This window comes from Enoplosus armatus, chromosome 1, assembly GCF_043641665.1.
Source record: "Enoplosus armatus isolate fEnoArm2 chromosome 1, fEnoArm2.hap1, whole genome shotgun sequence".
Classification (NCBI taxonomy): Eukaryota; Metazoa; Chordata; class Actinopteri; order Centrarchiformes; family Enoplosidae; genus Enoplosus; species Enoplosus armatus.
The window spans coordinates 20,957,770-20,983,025 of NC_092180.1; the positions used below are offsets into that span (position 1 = coordinate 20,957,770).

A 25,256-nucleotide genomic window follows, 5' to 3' on the forward strand; every position below is an offset into this window, starting at 1 on the left:
GCGAGTGTCATGTGACTTGCAATTCCAACTGTGGCCACTACATCAAAACCGACTCAGAGCCATCCTGTGGGGCGTCGGTTTAGACACGGGTGAGGAAGCCGAGGTTGAGCGAGCTGGGGATCTGGATGGTTTCCAGGGCAAGGGAGGAAGGGCTGAACGGGAAAGTGACCGGATAAATCATCTTCGTGTCCATCAACAACTGGGGACTCTCACAACGGTCTCGCAAGCGGGTCTGAAAGGAAAAAGAGCAAATTGGATGGAAATAGTTCAAATGCAGTCAAATTTCAATTTTGGAAAAAAAAAATATGAATACCTAAAAAAGGTTTCAGTTTGTTCAAGGACCGTACCAGTGTTTGAAACACTTTGAAAGTGTTGTCAGTCAGCCAGCTGATGGTTGAAGTTACTCACTATCAAATTAAAATTAACATCACTAATTCGATTTGTGCTATAATTTGGGAAATGTAACTACTCAAGTGGTGTTTTCCTGGAGCATTCGCGTCTTTAGTGTTTAAAATAGCAAGTGCAGAAAACAGTGTTGTATTTATACATGTGGAGTAAATTACCTGTATAGTTCGTATGAATGCAACTGACACTCTCTCCTCAAACTCGTTGACTGGAGTGTAAAGGTTCAGGACCTTCACAATCTGAAAGAGACATAACACGGAAAGGTTATTCCAACAAAACTAGCATTTTACCTACAGTGGCTGGGTTTTCTTAGCTTTTAGACAGACTGAGGTTGAGAGCAAAGGATTTAAAAAGCTTGTCTGGTGTATTTGAATGTGGTGTAATAAATGAGGGTGTACCTGAGCAGTGGTGAGGGCCAGGCACATAGAGCAGATGGCCTCGGCATCCTCGTCGGTCTTTTTCTTCACCTGCAGCAGCTGAGCGGCCTGGATCAGAGGCTCCAGAGTCTCTTTGGCTCCGCATGTCATCAGACCTTTGTCTCTCAGCCACTCCTCCAGCTGGCTCACATTGTACCTGCACACAGACACACGCCATAAGTGTTCATAACAAAAACATAACAAAACACGGGGGAAAAATACATCAAACGAAGCAGCCGAACTCTGGAGCTCCTCTCCTGGAGCAGCGATGTCTCCTACCTGATCTGCATGCCTTTGCTCCAGGAGCACATGTCCTTGCGTAGCAGCAGGTTGTTGAGGGTGACGGCTCCGATGATGTAGAACTGCTGCTTCACCACCTGCTTGATGAGCTCGGGGTCGGTGCCATGCTGGCACATGGTGGAGTGGAAGGCGCTGAGCTGCCGCAGGATGGAGTCCAGGGTGTAGGTGCCCTCGTCGGCGATGCTAGATGTCCGCTTACGGAGACCCGTGGGCTTCACCCCTGACACGCCCTGGATGGTCTCATGTTCCAGCATGCCAGACACTGCAGGGAACACACACGCACACACACACACACTTAGTAAGTACTTGTATCACGAGCATAAGCAAATACATGTCTATACACAAAAAAGAGCATTGCTTGATATCATTACTGATGATATTACAGTAGCATTAGCTTGTCTGAACACACATACACTCAGACATGAACATGCACACACCTATCATGGGCTGGAGGATGTTCTCCATGCATTTGATCAGCTGCTGGTAGATCTGGATGGCCAGGTCACTGATCACCTGTCTATACTCCGCCAGGTCGAAGTTGGACAGAGTGTGTTCGTTCTGCCTCTGTGTGTTGTGCTTCATGAAGGCCTGAGACAGACAGACAGACAGACACACACACACACACACACACACACACACACACACACAGATACAGGTTCAAAAATGTAAAAAGGATAGGAAATATTTTGTCAATCTTTATCCCCAACAACTCAATTAAAACACTACTCCATTCAGAATCAGAATCAGAATCAGAAATACTTTATTGATCCCCGGGGGGAAATTGTACAGTACCAGTGCTCCCATTCAAGAGTAAAAAAGTGGCATTCTAGCAGTGACTTGTTTGGAATAATGAGAACATAACACAAAAAAACTATTATCGTTACTTAAATCACTAGAAGTTTAATGAACCCTAGTAACGAATGTGTACATATTTGAGTGAGACAGTTTCTAGGTTTTTGTGCCACTGTGTCAGTCTCACCTCGTCTCCACTGTATTGTTTCAGACAGTGTAAGAAGCGGCAGGTGTTCGCCAGCCAGAAGGAGACAGTCTCAAAGTCATCTCCTCGTTTCTGACAGGAAGAGGAATAACAAACAGGAGTCAGGAAACCAGCTGGTAACAGTCATACTGTAACTCTATCAGGCCCTCTCCAACTCAAACATCCTGCAAATGAGCACCACTGCCACACACACACACACACACACACGCACACACACACACACACACACACACACACACACACACACATACCTTCAGGATCTTCTTAATACTGTTGATGGTTGAGGTGAGCAGAGTGCGGACCTTCTGGTCATCGTTGACATAGTCTGCGTGTCTCAGACACATGAACAGGATGTAGGCCGGCAGACCTGGGATCAGATTCACGGCTACACCGCGAGGCTTCAGCTCTGGAGAGACAATGAGTTCAGTGATGGACTGAAGAGAACATTAGAGGAGAACGTTTCTGCTGTTAAACAAAGCCTCGCTTTCTACTGATGGTGTTTGGATTTCAAGCTGTGAATGAAGCCTTCAGTTCTAGCATCGTCCTGCATTCTGATTTATTTTAAAGAGACTTTGTGGATTTCCCTCAATTTGTACTTTGTAACCATAGAAAGACCCTAAACCTTTATAGAGTTTTTATTATTGACTATTTTTGATCTAATTTTCCACCTGTTTATAATTAGTTCTTACCCAGGATGAGGTTCTTGACCAGTTTGAGCTCATCCTCCTTCTTGTACTCCAGCATCCCTTGGAAATCTTTCTCCCTGCGGGGAATGTTGACAGGGTGAATCGGCTCGTCCACCATCTGTCCTGGAGACGTCTGGCCCTCGGTCTGACCCGCTGGGAGCAAGACATGACAGTCAGGCACTGAAACACACATCTATACTGATTCTCAAGCCTTTGCTGATTTCTACCATACCTCCCATCTCTCCAATCCTCTTTGAATAAACCTTCAGCTGCTTCTTGAGCTTGCGAATGGTTCGGTCCTGCTTCTCCAGCTGCTCCATCAGATCCTGAAAAGGGGCAGAGGGATGGAGTGATGGACAAAAAGAGAAAGAAAAGAGAGAGAGTCGTGAGGACAAATGGCAAGCCTATGAGCACTCAGATTGCTTCGCACTGTCGCCCTCCAGTGGTAAAAAGGAGCACTTGTAAATCACTTGTTTGCATTGGCCAAAACGTGAGGCTTGGAAACAAACCAACAAACAAACAGGAGTGGACAAATCAACATGAGAGCTGCTGTGCTGATTGTTTTCAGAGGAAGAGAAGTTACAGGACTCGCTGGCAGTTAGAAGAGAGAAAAGGGTGCTGAGCTGCTCCGCTGTGAGTTAGAAGACGCTGCTGTGGAGAGTTAGAGCAGCACTCAGCGCCATTTCATTCAAAACACACAACCTCAGTTAGTTCGAACACATGCAAACACACATGCGGTCACACGCGCTCTGTCGCTACATACAACCATCCGTCGTAAAATGATGACTCGAGCCTCTTGGGACGCTGTGGGGTCGTCAGCCAGGAGTTCCTGTCAGGTGACATCCGTACAAATGAGGGTGCGTGACACGGCACTGCAGTGGCCGTTTCAGCTTTTGTATGTACATAATCGACTCTTCATTAATGTGCATCTGTGATCTTTCACTGTTTATCACTTGACAAAAAGCATCTAAGTGTCTGTGTGTTACTGTTGTTGACCTAGAGGAGATTCTGGTTTCAAGGCACCGGAGCAATTTAATACCATTCTTTGGCAGAAATGCTGTGCTCTGGATGCAAAGCAGAACAACACATCCCTCAAACCTGAAATCACACATTTTTGTATAATATATATTATATATATTTTCCTTACATATATACATATGTATGAAGGACTGTGATGAACACTAATCCTGCCATATCTGCACAGGTCATGCTCTTCAGAAATGAGGATCAAGTTGTTGGGTCACACAGTCCTGGCTGTCAGTGCCAGTTAATAAGTAATACATTGCAATTCAAGCTATTTGGTTGGTTGTTGACTTTTCATTCTGTTAAACGGCTCAATATAAACAACAATAATGTGTGATGACGCAATGGTCACTCCTACTTTCACTGGCTCATAAACTTTCAGCTGATTTCTACTTTGATACCAAGTTACCTTCATTCTGTTACTGTTGTTATTATATTATATATCACCTTTTTATTTCTTGTTACAATAATAAGACTTGTATGTTTGGGATCCTGCCTCTGTGTGTGTATGTGAGGTCTCAATGTTGTGTGTCTGATGTTTAACTGTGCAGAGAGTCTTGTGCGATGTGCGCTTTAAATAAACAGAAGTTGAAGTTACTACTCCTCCTCAGCCTGTGTGTGTGTCGCAGCGTACCAGGTTCTCGTTGGTGAGCCGGGTGATCTCGTGTTGCAGACTGGCTTCGATTCGGGCCTCTGGAGGCAGCTGGAGGTTTTGGGCCAGGAGCTGCTGCTGACGGTTGTTCTCCTCCTTGACATTCTGCAGTTCGCCGCGCAACGACTCCACCTCGTTGTCGTAACTTCTTCGCTGAGTCTGCAGCTGGTGCTCCAGTAACCTAGGGGGCGGGCGGGGGGGGAGATGAGGAGGAAGAGGAAAGGTTTGAGGTGTGAGAACGACAGAACAGGGAATAATAAGAGAAAGGGCATGAATAGGAGAAGGAGAGGAAAAGAAATCAGCATTATAATGTGAGTGAAAGAACATAAAACAGTGAGAGAATGACAAGACTTTTCACCACAGTGCGGTGCCGCAGGACAGCAGCATGCTGTGCAGACACTAGCAGCAGCTCAGAGCCTCTCTGAACACCTCTGTGCCTGTCATTAAGCTTCATCTTCTTGACAAGTTGAACCGAGCCAACACTGTGGTCAGAGGTCTGGCAGGTAGAGCTGATAGAGGTTGGACCAGCTTCCCAAACTGTTCATGGATCTCTTAACTCGTAACTTTGAGGGGTTGTCCAAATTCTCCAAAAATTTCCATGAAGGAAAAGAGTAAACCGTCTACAGTCATCAGAACGAAGTCAAATGGTGTTTGTGAACAATTCTTAGGGTTTGTTTTAAACATCAGGAATAGGTTACTACTTGTTTATCAGTAAGTAAGCTGTTAGTGATGAAACACAACTGATCAGCTGGCAAAATCCAATCCATCAGAAGTTGAACACATCACAGCATAAAAGCACAATACAATATAAACACTACTTGAAGCAACCTCTGAGGTGAATATTGAGTTACATGAAGCTCTAACATTTAACAGGCTGTCATTAGTAAAACAAGGTTGTTGCACTATGTTTGAAACCAAACATGAAAATCAAACCAAAACCTTTCATATAGCAAACAACCCTATATATAAAGTACAGTGTGATAAAGACAACTGGGAAAACTTTAATCTCTTGTCGTACCAAAAACATTATAACCAAGCAGACGATATGATATGCTAACTCTATAACACAACACCAAACTTATTTACTGTCTAACCTAGTAGGGACAATATGATGAGCCCATGGCCATATTCATAATACATAAAGTTTAGAGTAGTGCCTATATGGCTGTTAAGGAGAAAATAATGGGTGTTTCTGTCCAAATTTGACAATGTGGTTTTTGGTTTATGAATTTGGCACTAAAACCAGCTCCTAAATCTGTAAAAAGATTCAGTATATGTGAGAGAAGATTCTGAAAGGTTGATACAGTGTGAGAGAGGAAAGATGTGAAGGGAAAAAAAAACAGCAGCACACATCCTTTTCCTGTGAAAAGACAAATGTATCATGCTTGTGTTTAAAACACAGTTACACCTGATGGTTTCCTTTAAGCCCTGATTAACCAGCCACAGCTCTCCGTCCTCATTCAGCTTATGGAAGTCTGGAGCGGCAGATCTGACCGACACACAACACAAAGGAACATGAACAACACAATGACAAAAAGAAAAATGCGGGATGTTTGGATGGGAAAGGGAGAGGTGTGCAAGACAACAAGGATGTTTTATATCTTTATCTGAGGTGTCTGTATGTGTTCATGTAGAAAGCACTGTCCTTTATTTATGGACTGTAGTAAATCTGAAGCATCTTATCAAGAGTTTGAGGTGTTTGTTTATGTGTGGCCTGTTGTGTACTAAATATTCTCTACTGTGCACTCTTATGTCAGTATCTGAATAAAGAAGGTCACGAGCAACAAAGGGAGCAACATGGGAGAAACAGAGGGATAAATGCAGTGATGCACAGCGCAGCTTTTTGGGCAACTCTGATGAGTAACAATGTGAATTGTGAGTTTCCCTCCACACAATTACTTTAATTCTATTGGAAAAACAACATCCAATCCAACATTAAGTGTGAGTTCACTTTGGCATCATGATGATGCACGCATGCAGCAGAAGGAAGGAAGTTGGAAGGAAGGCAGAAAGGAAAAAATGGAGCAAAAAACGGAGGCTCCTGGCTAGTTCTGCGCATCAACATTCAATTTCTTAAAGGTGTGCTGTGCATCTCTGCTTTAACAAATAAAAGAAACAGGCGGGCTTTCATGCTGGATTTAAGCAGAACTCATTCCATGAAGCTGAGACGGGAGGCCTCCTACAGCAGCATCAAACCTGTCACTGCTGAATAGTCCACGTGTGAGGAAGTCATGTTATAAATTTATGTGTTAATAAGGTTAAACTACAACTGAAGATCACGTATTTACCTTTTAAGCTCAGACATTTTCATGCTTTCATGCTGCACATTTTGTTAAAACTGCACTGTAAATTTGGCAGCATTTCCAAAACCAGACCAGAGCTGTTGAAGCCACTAAAAACATCCTTGTATCTTTGTTTTGAGGGAAACTACTTTGAGTCACCTTCAGTTTAAGAGACTCTGCTCTTGTTCATGCTCAACTATTAAAACCCCATGCAGACCTACAAGTCTTCAGACTTGACTCCAAAGCCAAACACACATTCTTTGACTTCAGAAACTGGTAGTCTGTTAGAGCATAAGTAAGACCTGACCTGGAGCTAGAGCCGCTACATTATTCGACATGCTGTTTGGGCAGAAAACGCCACGCAAAGCTACCCAAGCTTTCATCAGCACTGTGACGTGGAGACAGCTGTTTCGGCTTCAGTAATTTCAGTCATTTGTGACATTTTCAACCCTGTTTGGCGTCAGCGTGGCCATGCATGCTCTGTTCCATGATGCGTAGGCCACGTCTCATTGGTTACCTCAGCCTACTCAGGAGATCACTGACTTCCAACGGCTTACGCATGAACCTGGGAGATCTGCACAGGACAAGGCAGTGTTCACATATATCATGGTAAAATTGATAATGGAACAACAGCTGGGTAACAGAAGACAGATGATGGAGCGAGGGCTCGGGGTGAATTCAACACTGACGAACGTGAAGACATGGAGATTGAGAGGAGTGCTGGTTGTGACAAAGTACCTGTTGGTGTCTTTGAGGCCTATGCAGGCTTGCTTGAGTTCATCTGCGTCCTTCAGTTTGGACACGTCCCCAACATAGACGGACGGCTCAGTCATGGTCTCCTAGAAATAGGCAAACAAGGAAAAAAGGACATTGCACTGTGAAGTCAGACCCTGTAGAGTTCAAGCAGTGCTTATGAGTTGCACCATGAATCAAATATTCAGATAGCTTTGAATATTACGTTCTGAATTTAAATGTTGTGTTTTGAATGTGAATTTCTGAAAGCAAGTGCAGACAATTGTATCTGAATTTTGAAAAAAATGACTGTCATGTGTTAACAGAAACGTGCGGAGAGTTTGCAGTTTGTGGCAACATCCATCCTCGGGGTCTGAATGTATCACAGACAGTGTTCACAAGGACAAAATGCAAAATGGCTGCTGTAAAAATGGCCACTGAGCAGAACTCTGCGTGACTTCAAGTGAAACAAAGAGTCCATAAATGCATTCACCCAGACAAGAGACGAGACAGATGAGACAACCAAACCGCAGCCTGGAGAGGACAGAGTCTGTATGTAAAGCCTCTTATAGGAAGAATGCTGATCTCGTGTCAGTTTAACAGATCACCTGATTTCTCTGTCACAGGCCTTTTGCCATCACTTGGTAGTGTACAAGTTGTTAATAATGATCATTTCCATGCTTGAATAATGGGATTCTACACATTTGCTCTCACATTGTGATACGTCATTAGTTTAATGTTCAAAACTTTCCAGGAGTTTTGCAGTTGTGTTTAAATGTAATTATTCATTGTCACCACTTTCCCTCAACCTGCTCTGTTTGCTTCAGTCCTAAAGTGGAGTTAGCAATTTCCCCATTTCTCATACTTAAAATCATACTTCAATACTTTAATTTTGAGGTACTGAAAATAAAACTAAGTTTAAAGTTGATGGTTTGGAAAAATTGTTTTCTACTTAGTTCTCTGGAACCCAACAGCAGCTGTTTTTGAGTAGCTGCCAGTGAAAAATAAGAAACCTCCACTGCTAAACAACTACCAGATATACAAGATACCTCATATAAGGGAAATATGTTACAGTAAATTTAAGTTGTCCTCACAGTGGTTTTAAGAGTTGCACCAAATGGAGAGCTCCTCCTGCTTACTATCACTAAGATGACAGATGGAACTGATTCTGCTGGATCAGATTTCTTACTTAAGGAGGTTTTATATACAAGACACACCGTGAAAAAATAGTCATGCATGGTGCACTTCTTTAACCGTACCTTCTCATCCTGTGGGAAAGCATGGGTGGAGGAGAGAAGGTGGAGACAGGAGAGTTAGACACACTGAGGGCACAGTGAAAACATTAGCTACATACAGTGTGAACAATAATGTGATTTCATTATGATGAAAGACCCAAAATCAACAACTAGAGCAACTTCAAATGTCAATCAAGTAATGTTCAATTCATCACTTGTCTTTTAGATTTTCACTGTTTAAAAGCTAAAACTAAGAGTCAGATTTCAGGCATGAACAGAGTATTTATGAAATATTAAAAACAAATAATGGTGGAAATTAGGATAGCTGTCAAAATGTGATCAGAGTGATCTTTAGGCCAAGAGAGACATTAGTCTGATCTCTTTGTTACTTTTTGGGATATTGTGCAAACAAATAGACAAACAGAGAAGCAGACGTGGGTGGAAACATTAACACACATGTAAGAAGGTGGATGCAAGCAATCAGGGCCCCATCCACTCATTTTGTGAAAGAACCACAGTGCCCAAATGTTCAATTACATGAGGATGATTCGAGGTCAAATACTCCTTGGATCTGTTCCAGTTGAGCAGTGGTGATGGATGTACTTCCCCTCTTTGAACACTGAGAAAACAGAGACTATAAAATGTTCCTCTACCTTGTGGTGCATGGCTTCCTTCTGGCTGACCAGCTGGGAGCGCAGGATCAGCACCTCCTCCTTACGGACGTCCAGCTCCTCACAGGAGGCATTGAGCTGCTCCAGGAGCACCTTGTAAGCCGGGGAGCCTGGGGCCCCAGCGCCTGCAGCTGAGTCGCCCAGCAGGCTTTGCCTCATCTCCGCCAGGTCATGTTTCAGCTTCTTGTTCTCTGACTCCAGCTCCTGGCGCTGTGAAAGAGTGAAGTGTCGGGTGTCACAGTCATGATAACAAGTGAGGCTTTCTGAAGCTTTCATGAATTACTGTGATAAAATAAGTCTCCTGGCTTTGACTCAAGTCATTGTCCAGAAACAAGAGCAGCTTACCTTCAGGGACTCGTACTCCAGCTCTGCCCCACGAGCCTTTTTAAACTCTGCGTCATCCTGAAACAAGGAGCAAAACATGGTGATGAAGAGGAGGTTGGGACTGAAGACAAAGTCTATGATACATAATGCAGTACAGTTTGACACAGGACCGAATAAGAACAGAAAGAACAAGCTTTTATCTAATTGAAGCTTTAATTTAACTGAAAAATGCTGACAATTCAGCAAAACTTGTATCTATTTTTCCTCTGTTAACATTTGTATTAACTAATAAAGCCCTTTAATCATGCACATAATGATTAATGACTATTATATCAAAATAGTCATGAAAAGTATAAAAAACTGGATGTTTACATGCTTATGTACATTATGTTATTAGAAAGCTTTTCCTGTCCAAGTATTACTGTATGTACAATACCTGATGATGTGTTAACACATTAGAATGAGGCTTATACCATGAAGTGTTATATCATTTGTTAATAAAGTGAGATGTTTCAGAGCCCAGTGTGAGTGTCAGTACCCTGGCTCTAGCCCGCTGGAACTGATCCTCTTTGTTTTCCAGTTCGTTGCGCAGCGACTGCTTTTCTTGCTCCAGTTCTGTGAGACGTTTCTGCAGCTTGAGAGTCAGCGAGGTGTCTATTCCTCGCGTCACGTCCTGCATGACAGGGAAATGTTAGGACAGAGCATGAGCCCAATGACAAGTATGAAGTATATGAGTTCTATCTAGACTGTGTTTAATGCCAACACTCTTACTTCGGCGGCACGGGAACCTTCCTCCAATTCGGCGTACTCTGAGTTGTAGGTGTACTCTGACTCGTTGCTGCTGTGGGTGGAATCTGTTCTCCTGTGGCCAGGCTTGGAGACGTTCTACAGATAAGAGAGAAAATAGGCCTTTTCATTTTAAAAACTCGTAAGTGTTGAAACCAGCTGCTTTCTGCTGTTGCTGCTCAAGTAAATCTGAATTATGAGAAATACTGAATAATGACAATACATTTGTTGTCTCAGTGAATATGAACAAGTTGAGCACCACCACAATGATGTCTAATTATGCTCATAAATAAGTGAAACCTCTCGTTAGTATTGACTGTGTGTGTGTGCGTATGTTGCTCACCGAGGAGGCCATCTCCTCCTTCAGGTCGTCGTATTTCTCCTCGAGGCGAAGGTGTTCGGTCAGGAGATTCTGGTAGCGAGATCGCTCCTCGTTCAGATCCGTCTCCAGCTGCTGAGTCTCCTGTGCGATCGAACGGGCCATTTTCTCTGATGGGACAAAACATGAAGAAGAAGCAGTTAAAAACACAGTGTATGGTTTAGGAAAACAATTAAACATTTCTGCATGATGACTAGATGGCTGTGTTGCAGTAAGTATGATTTATGTGGTGATGTTTGCAGACCTGTCATCTGCTGACTCTGTTCCTGAATCGACCTGTTCAAGTCGTCCTTCTCTTTCTTCAGCGAGCCATTCTGTTCCTTCAGCTCCGAGACCATCTACACACACATAAACAAATGATCCTTGATCTAAATCTTGTGTAAAGCTGGTGACTGTCAGCATCTTGAATGTGAAATGATCTCTTAAGTTCATTCTACACAGCTAAATGTGACTGATCCATTTATTTAGCAGATCTGTCATCTACACATTACTCCAACAAGTGCTTCTCATTCAGAAAAAGCTCCTGGGTTATTTAGAGACAAAAGGAGACAAAACACTTGACAAAAACACATAAAAAAAGACACAAAAAACACAGAGTACACACACAGTTCAGTGGCTATGATACTGGCACACTACTCTATCTCCTGTGCTCACCTGCCTCAGGGCAACCCTGCCCTCTGAGCCCACCACGTGCCCATTTCCCCCTCGTTCGCTCTTGCTCCTAAATTGAGGAAAAACGGTTTTCCTCTGATGCCAATATGCATATTTAAGCAAAAATGTATTTTGTGATATATATATTTCCAGGAAACTATGGGAGATTGTACTCATTAAGAGGACATTCTACTGTACTGAACTTGGTTTTAAAATAATAACAGGACTTTTGACACAGTCTCACTAAAGACGGAAAACTAAGTGGAGGAGAGAAGACAGAGGAGGTTTTTTTAATTCAGCCACTGCAAAAAGCAAATTTTCCTTGAAATTCAAAACCTCCAAATGATTCTCTGCGAAAGGTTCAAATATGCAACATCTAAGGAAACATCTCCAATCTACAACCAGGAATAGGGAAGGACAGACAAACACATATACTGTAGTATGGGAGACAGACGGAGGGACACATAACACAACTGTAAATACACTGTGCACAGGGACATGGAGGATCAGGACTACAAGCCAGATATGGATCCCCCATCTTACTTTCTCCATTTCATCCCTGTAGGTTTGCGCCCAGTCCTCTATGGTCTTCTTCTCCTTCTGTGTGGCACTCAGATCCTTCCTCAGCCTCTCCAGCTCCTCCAGCAGTGAGGCCACCTGGTTGGTTTTGTTCTTAGCCTCCTCCTCCACCCCACGCAGCCGGCTCAGCTCTCCACGCATCCGCTCGCTCTCCGTTGTGTAGGTAGTCTCCAGACCGACTAGCCTCTCGTTGATCGCCCGGTTGTCCTTGGTCTGGAGGCATGAGACAGATGATAAAACAGGGAAGTCAAACACCCACATGACAAAAACGAATCAATACACAGGGACGTAAAAACTAAAATGAAAAAAAGGGGGCAACTCGCCTGCTCGTCGATTTTCCTCTGCAGCTGCATGATCTTGTTCTCCATGCCTTTGTTGAGCTTCTTGAAGTGCTCCACTGAGCGAGCCTCGATCTTCAGCTTCTTCAGCTCGCGCCTGGCCCTCATCCTGCGGATGCAGCACTGCAGGTAGACGATGGAGACGAGGCAGCGCTTGTACCAGCACCGAGCCAACCAGCCACGAACACGCTTCTGAATGATCACCGCCTTGTGCTCCCGCAGCAACTACAGACAAGACAGAAACAGTAAAGGGGAGACAGAGAGAGACAAGAGCACATGTGGATATTACTCAAACAGTTTCAGTCTGTAATATTTACACTTGTTCTAGGTGAAGTGTTGCTGTGTTTTGTGACGTGTGTCTTACCGCCTGGTACTTCTGCCGGGCCATGTAAGCTCTGAGGATCGTCTGCATGACCAGAGCGGCAGCCTGCTTCTGCCTGTAGCGTTTCTTCTCCACACACATCCTCTGGTACTTCTGGATGATGGTGGCTGCCTGAGTGCGACGCATGAACTTGGCCAGGCTGAGGAGAGCCAAGATATACACGTCTCAACTAACACGTATGTAGAATTTTAAAATTACTTTAGACTTTAGGTATTTCAGCCTTTAACTTATTTAACTGCAGAAGGAGTCAGACGTCTTTGCATGTGATTGTTCTGTTTGAATGGCTGAAGGGAGGAGAACATCAGGTTATGCTGACTCACCAGCGAGCCTGGTATCCTCTGGTGAACCTCTGGATGGTGATGGCAGCACTGCGCTTGCGCAGATACTTCTTGCGCGCCAGCCAGCAGCGGATGGTTTTCTGTATACGAATGCAGGCAGCACGCAACTTGTCCGCCCTCAACTTCTCCAGGTAGGCGACCTGGCCGGCCCTGAAGAAGATCTTGGTCTTACCAAACTGGTATTTATCCTGATCCTGAAGGAAAGCAGGAGCCGAGATCAGGGGTAAGACAGTGATTAGATGGACAAAAAGAGACAGGCCTACTAAGTAAGCACAAAGAAAATGCAAAGCCAAACTTTCAATCCATTTCAGTGCCTTTAAAAATAAAAACTTTGAAATTGTATTTTTATGTATTTATATATATATTTTTATATTTCTATGGTCTGACCTGCACTAGTTTCTCCAGGACGTTCCTGCAGGTCAACTTCTTGTCCGGTAACACGTCCTTCTGCTTCATCAGCACTCTGTATCGGCTGAAGAACTCCTGGTAGGTCCATCTGAGACAGACACACACACACACACACACACACACACACACACACACACACACACACACACACACACCCCCAAAAACTGTCAGAAAAGTGACATGACCTAACATTTTATTCCTTACTGTTGGTTATGTTATTTTTAATAGTTTTTTATAGTTGTCCCTTCTCTGTCTATGAAAGACTAAATCACAAATTTCATGATATTCCAAAACTTCCTGTAGGAAATATGTTGTATGTTGCTGCCGTAAAAAATGCATTTTTTAAATTTTATTATTATTTAAATACAAAACCAAAATCACATATCACAGTTACAAACAGTTTAGTAAGAAATTGCTGTAAGAAAAATGATCTTCATTCTGCTCTAAATTCTGCTCAGAATCATCTAAGTTTCAAGTTTGAATTGTGTCTAAAAACGCCTTAAAGAGTCAAATAAGTAAAACTGGACTAATCATAACAACCAATACAGGAGGCCAAAAACAGTCTCCTCTACATGGAGAAAGCTCGTCACTTACAACTTGAGTGATGGTAGATAGTAAAACTAGATCAGATCAGATCAATCCAACACCGAGCTGACAAGCTGCAATGCTGCAAGGTCCGTATATTAAGATAATTGAACATCCTTTAAGGATACACAACAAATACTAAACATATGAGAGTGTATGAGAATCAGTAGCAGTGTTGCATCGCTACCTGGATGGGAAACCTGCAGCAGAGATGCGGATGGTTTCCAGGACACCACAGGCTCTGAGCTGCTGCACCGCACGTTTGGGATCAAACCTGCCAACAACAAATAACCACAGTCAATATGGCCACCATGAATTACTCCTGAGCTAAGATGGTGGTTTGAGTACAGTGCATCATTTATTGACGGCAACAATGTTTAAAGGCAGGAAACTGAGAATATGAATATGTAAGAAAACCAGGCACATCATACTGTCCCATAATCTACTGGAAAACATGCAGAGTAGTTTTTCATAAACAGAGAAGAGGAAGACTCACGAGAAGGCCATCTTGAAGTCATTGGGTTTGATGCAGCGTACGTAGTGTGGAGTGGTTGCGTTCAGAGTCTCCATCAGCATTTGCAGAGAGTTACGAAACTGCAAGGGATCATCATCATCACCATCACCATCATCATCATCATTTCTTTTGTAGATTCACACTAAGCTGAGTGCATGTGTAAAAATGCAGCTCTGGATAATAATCATTACAATCACATGCCTTTGTAGCATTATAATCAATATGAAAAGTATCAAACAGAGATAACTGATATGATGAATACAATTTAGACAAAAACAGCATGTGGGTAAACAGGACACAAGGTATATTTTCTGATCTGATATCTACCAAAATGAAAATGCACTGGATTTGATGTCACTCTGTGCTATTAAATATTAAATACCTACACTAAGTGTGCAGACATGTAACTGCATGAGAGCACATAACACCACCCTGGAGAGAGAGAGAGAGAGAGAGAGAGAGAGAGAGAGAGAGAGAGAGAGAGAGAGAGAGAGAGAGAGAGATATCAACCTGGCAGCCGACGGTCTTCTTGTGCTCCTTACTGCTCTTGTCTCGGCTCTTGTCGGGTTTGATGCTGAGGCGGGTCCGGCCTCCGGTGCCAGGGACGTGACCCGTGGGACTGGTGGCTTTCTCCTCGTCTTGGAACAGCTCCACCAGCAGGTCAAACTGGGAACAGCAGCCCACTCACAGTCACAAACAGTAGACACTGCAGGCAATATTAATTCAATGAGAAATAAGTTGATGACAAAGCATTTCACTCTATAGTGTAAACGAAGCTTCAGTGCAACCACAATGCATATCAAAAATTATAGTTTCAAACTGTGCATGGCATGCTTATAGATGTCTCTTACTTACTGCATACAGCCTTACAAAGCATAATGACAGCTTTAATTTGAGCATTTGCCACAAGCCTTAATAACTTGACTTGAGTGTTGAAAACCACCATGTCGATGACTTCATTTTAAATTCATAAAATTCCACATACAAGTCTGGTAAACTAAAAGTGTAGGGACAGTGAGAGCTAATTAATCTCAACATTTTCACACAAATACAGCTGAAAAGCTGCCTGACGGTTTAATTCCGAGTGAGTAGATGTTGATTAGCGATTGTTAAACTCATTGACAGTCAGAGAGTTGTTATAATGTTATGAAAAGCCAATAGAAACAATGAAAGGTTATTTTTTGTCATATATGACAATACGCAGTGGCCATATATGACATGTATTTTGGTGTTATGACATAAATAGTATCATGTTAGATGTATGCCCTTTAGCACACACACATCAGTCATGTTCCATATAACGCTGAGGTTATATGAGGAGGACGCTCTGTTATGTATGCAGCAGCTTCAGGTCCTCCTTCTGTGCTCAGAGCGTTGCCATGCTGCTTCTCTCGCCAGCGTCATTAAGCAGGACAGCCACGACCGCAGAGGCTTTACGTGCTGCTCGCTCTCAGCGTCACTCTGAAAACATAAGAATACCCTCCTTCCTTTGTCACTTGTTTCCCTTTTCTCCTCCCAGAGTGCCTTTAGTGCTCCCCATGCAGCAAACAAAGGCGCACACACACACAACTTCAATCTCCTCAGTGCTATTAGAGAGATAATAACTCAGTGCCAGTGAGAGAGAGAGACAGGGAAAGAGGAAAGAAAGGAGCTAAAGGAAGAGCTACAGGCGGACCAGCGTTGTAAGAACGCCTCTGTTTACCTTCTGCTGGCAGGGAGGGGTTGTCATGATGAGGACAGAACCAAACATACATGGACAACATATGGAGACACAGTGACAAAAAAACACAATGACATTAAAAGGAAAGCTTAAAGGAAACCCAGAGGTCAAGTTCAAAACCATCATTACCCCCATCAAAAACTATGATACACATCTACGACTTAAAGCGTAACGTAAATAAAACCAGGCAGACTAATGATGAAACTGAAGAGGATGGAAGGAACATGATGGGACCCGAACACCAAGCCTGCATGAAGTATGAAGCATGTCTGTGGCAGGAAGACGGCCACAGAGTGGGATTTTATCTCCTGTCATTTTGATCACATTCCTGGATTGCAATGCATCATGGGAGATCTCTGCATCAGGCATTTATCGAGTGCACTGTATTGATTAGACTTGCAAGCAGACGTCGGCATGAATGCAATACTCGCAGGTTCCAATGCAGCTCTGATAAACGCAGGTACTGTGGGGCCATTATAATGCTAGAATATTATAACTGCATAGACCTGAAAGGAAGTTCCTGTTTTATACAACCTGAATCTTCCTTTCATAGTTTTTGGCCAGTTGCTTAGATCTGGGATTACAGTGACATTGCTAAAAAATAAGTCCAATGTGGCAAGAAATAAAGGCTTTAACAAACCCCCAAACCAGCCAAATGGAAGAGAAAATGAAGGCGAAAAGTCACATCACAGTTTACAGACCAACTTCCTGGTTCAACTTGTTGAGCACACAGAAAGATTTCTGGTGCAATGAAGGATTATTAGTGCTCACTTTGGGTTTAGATAATTTGGCTAAAGCTGTTAGCTTGTTTACAACCTGTATGATCGTCTGACTGCGTGTTTCTTGCCCCAGTTCATTGCAGCGATGTCGCTGTTTCCAGATCTCAGCATTTACTTTGGTGAGTACAATTTCAACAACACTGAAAGACATGAAGGCCAAGACTGCAGTCCATCCTCTGAGATGGTGTTTAGTGTGTGAGGAGGTACGCATCACCCTGAGGCCTCCATGCCTCATAGCGCGGATATTATCTCATGTTGTATTTTGCATATTAACGTGTTACATGGCGATGCAATGAAAACAGTTGGCTGCTAAATGATTACAACATTTTTTTTTCAGTCATTCTCTGACCGTTGAGGCTCTAAGACGAGGTTGTGTGGTGGGAGAGTACCAGATGGATAAAATAGACAGGTACACTCAATTACACACACACACACGCACACACACACACACACACACGCACACACACACACACACACACACACACACACACACACACACACACACACACACACACACACACACACACACACAATGATGGGATAAGCTTGGCTCAGAAGTAAAACGAAACCTAATTAGATTACATCTTATTGAGAGCTCATTACCATTTAATCCCAATTGTTTGAGTATCACTGATTTCCATGGCAACATTCAGACTATACGTACGTGAGAGTGTGTGTGTGTGTGCGTGTATGTTAAGTGACGGTGTTAGATGTTAGAGCAGAGAGCATTTCAACCCTTACCCAATTCTGCTCTTGTTGAAGTCTATAAGAGAACAGTCGAAGGTCACTGTGAGCACTTTAGACAAACACACTACATCATCGTGTGTGTATGTGTGTGTGCGTGTGTGTGTGTGTGTGCGCAACCAAAACAGTGCTGAGGATTTAAAGGCTTAGGCCCCTTTTGACCCAACCGGGTTTTACACACTGATCCTGAACCAAGACTAAAACACACACACGCACACACGTGATGTTAATTTGAACGTGATCGGAGTAATTTAGGCTTAATAGCACGAGCGTATGTGTGCGAGTGTGTGTGGAGGGTGCTTTTCCAGTTCAGTAGCATTTTGTTTCCAAATTAAATAGTGATCATTTGAATAATATAAATCATATAAAAAAAGATGTGAGGTTATGGTACCTTTGTAAAGAAAGTCCCTATTTATTTAGGCTTTGTCATGCTTTTCTGCAAGTCAATCATATTTATCCTCTGTGGGTCATGTTTGGCCAATGACCCAACCTACTGTGTGTGTGTGTGTGTGTTCAGCTTTGTCTGTTACGTGTAAATAAAACCTAAACCTCCCTGACTATAACTCTCCTGGGTGGAGCATTTGTCTTCACTGCAGGCTTCGACACTATCTCCACATGGCCAGTGGAGGGCGCTGCTTCCCTGAGCCTTCAGGTGGGACTTTAGGTCGTCAAACAATAGACCAGGTGCCACAGCTCTCCATGCGCAGCAGGTTTCATGGCTTTGATCTCAGTGGATGCTTCACAGCACTCTGAGTTGTACATTGATGTGTTGAAATGGCTCTCTGCACGCAAATCTTCTGCTCTTGACTGTTTGTATACACTGTCATGTAGATGTGTGTCCGTGTTTGTACTCACCTTGCTGGCCTTCAGCACGTGGATCTGTTCTTCATTCACTGTGTCCTTGTTCTTCTCCAGGAAACCATCACACTGGTATTCCACCTGCTCGCCAACAACAGAGCACAGCTTGCGTTACAGTGAGGACAACTGTGAGGACATGTCACTGGGACAGGTCATTCATTTCTAATGACAAATTATGCTTCCTGTATCACATTCCTGCAGGTGTTAACAAATACCTGCGTATTCACACCGTCCTGATGATTTATAAACGTCAATGTTTTCATTTCTTGGTTTTAAGTCAAATTGAGGTGGCCAGTGACGGCTCCAAGGCAAACAGTCTTCACAGTAGATCATGTACAGTCCAAACTCCTAATGCAAGTTTCTTTAAATACATCAACATCAATCTTTGCAAATGTTTGATCAGAAATGTTTCCCAGGGGACCTCATGGGAACGCCTGCGTTAGTCCTTGACCCGTTTATCTGTAACCTTATAGTGAGGATCTAAAAACAGACATGAAAAATAACACTGCGTCATTCAGCACCTCATTACAGGATATGAAACTCATTACACTAAAGTGGATTACACCACTCACAAACACGCTAAACACTACAAAACTGTTTTTATTGTGTGAAAACAATAATAATAAAAGAAGTCATGTGTCCTCCAGCCATCCTAAAAATATCTCACACCAGCACTGCAGCAGCCACTGCAGCCAATCTGCTCCTAAGTGTTTAGAGTCTATTGAGCTAAAAAGGCACTCTGCAACACAAAACACTGATGCTTCAAATTGCTACCTGCCATGGCATCACCTTTCTACCTGAATAAGGAACACAATTTGAATTCCAAACACTATGCAGACATGTAGCAAACATAACACCCACCTTGTCAGCAAAATGTTGGATGATGAAGGCGCGGTTGGACATGCGTGGCTTCTCGAAGAGGGAGCAGGTCTTCAGGTGAGTGTTGTAGAGTTTCTGAGCCCACGAATCATCCGAACCTCGAGGCATCTGGTAAAGAAACGGAGAGGAAACAATCAGTAAGAAAACATGTATGTAGCCATCTGCTTATATATACACTGAGCGAGATAAAGAAAATAGAAATCCCTGTGCAAGTAATTGAAGATAATGCAGAGTTATTGGATTGTATTGCATTACATCTTACGTCTTTTTTTCTGGTTACACAGGGCGTGAAAACACATTTTTTTCTCTAATATTTCTTTGCTAAGAAGTCAAACCAAATGTCCATTTTGTGTTTGCGTTACACTGCAATGATGTGAGCAATGTGGACCACCTCAAATGTCAATAGCTTGTAAAACGACCTTGCAGTGGTTAAGAAAGAGATTAGTTAGCATCGATAGTGATCTGGCTGAGCTATGAAAGTATGTGGATGGTGCAGATATGAGCTCTGTCTTTAGTCTGCACATAATATAAACTGAATATTAACATGCAATCTGTGAATTTAATACAACTATATAAGCTTTGTCTCCCATTCAGTTTTACTGTGTATGCTGGAAAGAAAGAAGAAGAACGGAGTAGCTTTCACGCCTGTGGTCACTGTTTCACGCCGCGTTTCCTTCCTGAAGGTGAACTCTGATGTGAACTATGAGTGTAGGTGTTGGAGACTCGGGTCTAGTGTGTGGTGGGAGGCATCAACGGGTCGACCGTCAGAAAATGTAAAGTAGAATGTGGGTGTGAAAGGACGGACGTTCAACCACAACCCACAAGCCTCTGCTCAATATGCAGCATGGAATCACTTCTCCTGCTTGTTTACATTTATGAGAAGGTTTTTATTCCACCAACAGCATTTATAAGTCATCAAGTCTTATGTAATTGTGTATTCGTAGCTTGTGTGCCAATGCAGACTCTTATTAAAAGATTTATGATCAGACCATTTTTTAGACTGCAATAAAGGACAACTGTGAGAAAGGAGTAAACGTTTCTGTTTGTCATGCTCTCTTTCAATCTTGGTAACTTAGCTAAATGTAATATAAATGATTTGCAATATCATTTAGCGGACTAGGTCAAAAATACCTTGCACTCCTCGTCCAACAGGTCCAGGATGCCCATCTTGGCTTCGATGAGGTTGATGCAGGGCTGATTGTCGTAAAAGTCGATCAGAGTCCAGGGGATCTGCTCCTTCATGTACTCCTCCTGCTCCAGCTTGAACACATGCTGCGCGCACGCACGCACACGCACACACACACACACACACACACACACACGTGGGGATTAAAGCTGTATACTTGCATCAAACAATAAAAAATACTATTTCACATCTGTACATATAATGTGCAATCCAACAGGTAAAACACATGCTGCTCACCATGTTGAACTGCTGCTGGAGTTTCTCGTTGGCGTAGTTGATACAGAACTGCTCAAAGCTGTTGATCTCAAATGTCTCAAACCTTGCGAGGAAGAACAACCAGGGGAGGAGTCAACCAGCTGGATGACATCTATTACAAGTTGCCTTTGTTTCACATATTTCCTAAAATGATTTCCCATAGGTAACTACAGTACATTGGTATGACTGTCAGTGCAACTTACTTCACAACTGCATTTAAAGATTGGTGTACATTGTAAAGTCTAGCAGCAAATTCAGACAAATCTGACAAATGAATACCATTTAACAGCTCAGATTGGCAAATGTACCCGTAGATGTCGAGGACCCCGATGAAGGAGTGCTGTTTGACGTTGGTGATCAGGGCTTTGTTAACATGCTCCACAATCCAGTTGAAGAGCTTGGCGTAGATGTGTTTAGACAGCGCGTCACGGGCGTTGGTGGCCTGCAGGCGGGGGAGGGTCTTGATATACGTCTCTGTAGCAGTCTTCAGCTTCCTGTGGCACAGCCAATGAGACATGTCCTGGTAGGTCACGCCCACCAAATCGCAGAACGCCGTCAGGTGGCCATTGTTGGGCTACAGGGAAAAGAAGACATTTGAATCATTACCAGGAGAAACCCGACAAGATGTCAGCTAAGAAAAGGTGTATTCCCTCAGTCACAAAACTTCTTCAATTCTTGAATTATAATATATTTGAGATACATGTGTCCAGCAACCCTGTGACATCATCCTTCACTTACAAGATGGAGGTTGATGCTGTAAGCAAACTGTGTGGTGAAAATAAGCACCAAAGCATTATAGCACTGACTTGTCACCTCCTCACTTGATGTTCCTCTTGGATCTCTGCTCTAACTGGCCCAACATAATGTTTATTTTTATATTTCTGTCTATCACAGGCCACCATAAACTTTACCACAGATATGTCAATGTTGCAATGTTGCAAATACTGCAAAACAACTGTCAGTGCACTCCTGAAAGAGGCACTCTATTACTCTACCTTAGCAGTGAATACAGTGTCATGGGCAACATGAATGAGTGCCTAATGTTGACGTGTGGGAGTCCTTTTATAGATCAACTAACACATTCACAATAATAATAAATATTAGTCAATTAAGTACCTGTTTTCAGATAGCATAAAATATTAAAGGTCATAATATTAATGCTAATTGCTAATTTAAGACTTTTAACCACAGAGAGGTATTAGTATTATTCTTTCCAGCGTCAAACTCTTGAGGACTTTTGACTATATAAACATTTTAAAATTCTTGTGAGTCTTGTTTTAAAAAGGAACAGATTCGACATGAATGCAACATTTCACGAGACTACTTGTTTAATTTAAACAAAATCTGTACGTAGGTATGATGAGTTGAAAATATCATGCAATCTGTTTAAACGTCAGTAGTGCAGTATAAATACTATCCTCACAGGAATGACGCTGCTGTCTGAGTCTCTGTCCTTGATCTCCACGTTTCCCAGATGAAGAATAGCAGCCAAAACCTGGAACAACCCCATCTGATAGGACTCGTTGATACCTGCACAGGAACAACGCACACACAGACAGACACTTATTAGTATTATTAACTCCCACTACACCATGCCCATCCTTAACCTTTGTCAATATCCTTAAACTACGCCTACAAAGTGTTTTTTCTAATTATTCTATACTTTGAGTCAGTTAATAGGGTATATCCAGCAGTCACATGAGCTCTCGTTATGATACAATAGACTGCTGGGTTACAGATTTGACCATGTATTTGTTTTTATATGTGAGGGTGTGCATGTTACCGAGCAATGTGAAGGCATTGCGAGTGGTGCAAAGCTCCTTGGTGTCGTCCACACCGTCGATGACGGGGCTGCGGCCCTGCCTGGTGTACAAGAAGTCGTTTGCTCTGCCTGAGTGGAGAAACAGAGAAAGTAAATGAATTCAGAAAACATGCAGTGTGTGCAGTTTTACCTTGTGCAACGTGGGCACAACTGTGCTGTCAAAGCATCCCTCCTCTATCATGCAGAGCTGCATCAGAAAAAAAAACTTATCTGATTTAAGAAATGGAACAGTTCCATTTATTTTGGCCACAAGGAAAATGCTTGTTTCTGATTGGCTAGCTGTCTGTTAGTATCATCATCATCATCGTGACACCTAAGAAACAAAAAGGTTGGATCATTTTCAGTCAGTAAAGCCATGCAAGTAACCATAGCAACAAACCTGGTTTGTTATGGTAACGCTGGACTGTCTAATGAACCAAGTATATGCGCCTTAGTGGCCAAAAGCAGCTCAAAGTCACATGTCAGAGGTTTCTCTAAGTGGTCGTGGATTAAAGAGAATAAAGAACAGCATGGTTTCCCATTACAGAAAATATTACATATTACATATACAGAATTTATACAGTGGGACTCCAGGTCATTCATTGCTATTTAATTAAGTGTGGGTGGAAATGTTCTTTATCAGCACATATGAGAAATCAAATTTTCAAACCTCGACTCACTCGAAGTGATACGAATTCTGAAAACAGTCTACTTTCACTGTCAGATCAACAAACACTGTATCATGAGGCTGGTGGTTTAGGGTTCTTAGAAAGGAGTGCAATCACGAATGCACGATGTTAGCTCAACTTTCCTACAATCAGTTTCTTTATACACACTTTACACTGAATTAAGGCATGGCCTGTTGCCTGGCAACGAGAGCCACTGACATGACTGCGACAACCACTCCATTTACTGAGCCAGGAAGTCAGCAGGAGAGGAAAAGACAGCAGCTGTGTGTGTGTGTGTGTGTGTGTGTTAGTGAGAGAGAGAGAGAGAGAGAGAGAGACACACACAGAGAGAGAGACAGAATGCCAAGTGAGTGGCTGTAAGTGACAGTGCCAGCAGTGTGTGTGTGTGTGTGTGTGTGTGTGTCCGATGACTAGGACGAGCAGGTGCAGGTCCACAGTGGGAGCGCTCTGCATGTGAGCCTGTTCAACCACAGAGTCAATGTTTGATACGTCTAAAGTGATATAAAACCTGATATCTGGCAGTGCTCTGCAGACACCTCAACATGGAGATGTGTGTGTTGGGGGGGGGGGGGGTATTTTTATATATGGATTATGATGTGGGCCCAGTGCAGGATCAGCTCCAGTAGATGTTGCAGTTAAAAGAGGTTCTGGGTAAATCAATCGGGAAAACTGGCAATTAAAGTTTAATTATTTTTTGTTTGGCTGAGCCAAGGAGTCACTGAGATAATGTTTACAGTTTTCAACACAATGCACTCACAATCTCTGTATTCACTGCTGACTTTGAAATGCTGTAGCTAAAGCCAAGTGCTCTAGGTCAGACAATATTCATGTGTGTCTGGGAGCTGCAGTCCACTTTACCACTCTGAAAAACATGAAAGTGACGAGTTGTTTTTGTAGTTGCTTGTTGTGTGAATGTACAGCTAAAGCTAATGTGTGTGTGTGTGTGTGTGTGGATGGATGCATGGATACGGGCATGAGACTTACTCAGCTTCAGAGCCTTGAACTCAGGCAGATGGGATGATGCACAGAGCTGATAGAATATATGATAATTCCTCTCCTCGTCCGCCTGAAAGAAAGCATGAAGATCATTTAATGTGAGGGGAACGCTACATGTACACCTATAGCATGCTCTGTTTATTCAAATACATCATGTGAATGGTATTGATCTACACATATTCAGCCATAATCACAAGCTTTTTTTAACCTACATTCATGCAGGGAAAGCCAGAAGTTCTTGCACAGTGAGAAACATCTGGAGCTACTGATTCATTCATTCAAAATAAATAACTCAAATGTGAAAAGGACGTCAGCAGTGGGCTGTAAAGCTAGAAACAAAGCTGTTACCTGTGCCCTGCATTGGAGCCACTGCACCCAAACACACACACACACCCCTATAAATGGGTGGTACTGGAGCCAAGCATGTAAAAAATGTGAGGAGGTAAGGAGGAAATAATCACTTCTTTCCACCAACATCCTCATTCCCCAATAGTGCTGTCTATAACAGCAGAGTGCATGTGTACATGTGTGTGTGCAGAGTTAAAATATCCTGTTCTTTATCTAGATGCTGCCCTACTGGCTCCACCAGTGAGCAAATACACCAGCTGAATATACAATAAAGTTATACAAGACAAAAAGTAGGTAAACTTTCTCTAGATAGAACTA

General features: G+C 42.8%; 1 protein-coding gene across 4 annotated transcripts in view; it reads right to left on the reverse strand.

Annotated features, from left to right (window-relative positions):
- myo5aa (myosin VAa) overlaps positions 1–25,256 on the reverse strand; it is a 32,571-nt gene continuing 7,315 nt past the window's right edge. Inside the window, exons 6-41 of one of the 4 annotated variants that reach the window (XM_070910741.1) lie at positions 24,579–24,660; positions 22,888–22,995; positions 22,528–22,634; positions 21,413–21,678; positions 21,087–21,168; positions 20,795–20,935; positions 19,646–19,771; positions 18,782–18,865; positions 15,194–15,349; positions 14,666–14,763; positions 14,357–14,443; positions 13,564–13,672; positions 13,159–13,370; positions 12,821–12,977; positions 12,442–12,681; positions 12,083–12,331; positions 11,133–11,226; positions 10,853–10,998; positions 10,489–10,608; positions 10,262–10,396; positions 9,745–9,801; positions 9,382–9,609; positions 8,753–8,761; positions 7,500–7,600; positions 5,888–5,968; positions 4,462–4,660; positions 3,568–3,633; positions 3,037–3,130; positions 2,808–2,957; positions 2,370–2,524; positions 2,101–2,190; positions 1,559–1,709; positions 1,101–1,383; positions 804–978; positions 564–644; positions 1–232 (exon numbers count right to left, since the gene is read on the reverse strand). In XM_070910741.1, coding sequence (XP_070766842.1) covers positions 80–232; positions 564–644; positions 804–978; positions 1,101–1,383; positions 1,559–1,709; positions 2,101–2,190; positions 2,370–2,524; positions 2,808–2,957; positions 3,037–3,130; positions 3,568–3,633; positions 4,462–4,660; positions 5,888–5,968; positions 7,500–7,600; positions 8,753–8,761; positions 9,382–9,609; positions 9,745–9,801; positions 10,262–10,396; positions 10,489–10,608; positions 10,853–10,998; positions 11,133–11,226; positions 12,083–12,331; positions 12,442–12,681; positions 12,821–12,977; positions 13,159–13,370; positions 13,564–13,672; positions 14,357–14,443; positions 14,666–14,763; positions 15,194–15,349; positions 18,782–18,865; positions 19,646–19,771; positions 20,795–20,935; positions 21,087–21,168; positions 21,413–21,678; positions 22,528–22,634; positions 22,888–22,995; positions 24,579–24,660 — 4,872 coding nt within the window. In that variant the 3' untranslated portion in view covers positions 1–79. The remainder of the gene's footprint in view (positions 233–563; positions 645–803; positions 979–1,100; positions 1,384–1,558; positions 1,710–2,100; positions 2,191–2,369; positions 2,525–2,807; positions 2,958–3,036; positions 3,131–3,567; positions 3,634–4,461; positions 4,661–5,887; positions 5,969–7,499; positions 7,601–8,752; positions 8,762–9,381; positions 9,610–9,744; positions 9,802–10,261; positions 10,397–10,488; positions 10,609–10,852; positions 10,999–11,132; positions 11,227–12,082; positions 12,332–12,441; positions 12,682–12,820; positions 12,978–13,158; positions 13,371–13,563; positions 13,673–14,356; positions 14,444–14,665; positions 14,764–15,193; positions 15,350–18,781; positions 18,866–19,645; positions 19,772–20,794; positions 20,936–21,086; positions 21,169–21,412; positions 21,679–22,527; positions 22,635–22,887; positions 22,996–24,578; positions 24,661–25,256) is intronic. The other 3 variants (XM_070910757.1, XM_070910749.1, XM_070910765.1) reach the window with 3 other exon arrangements.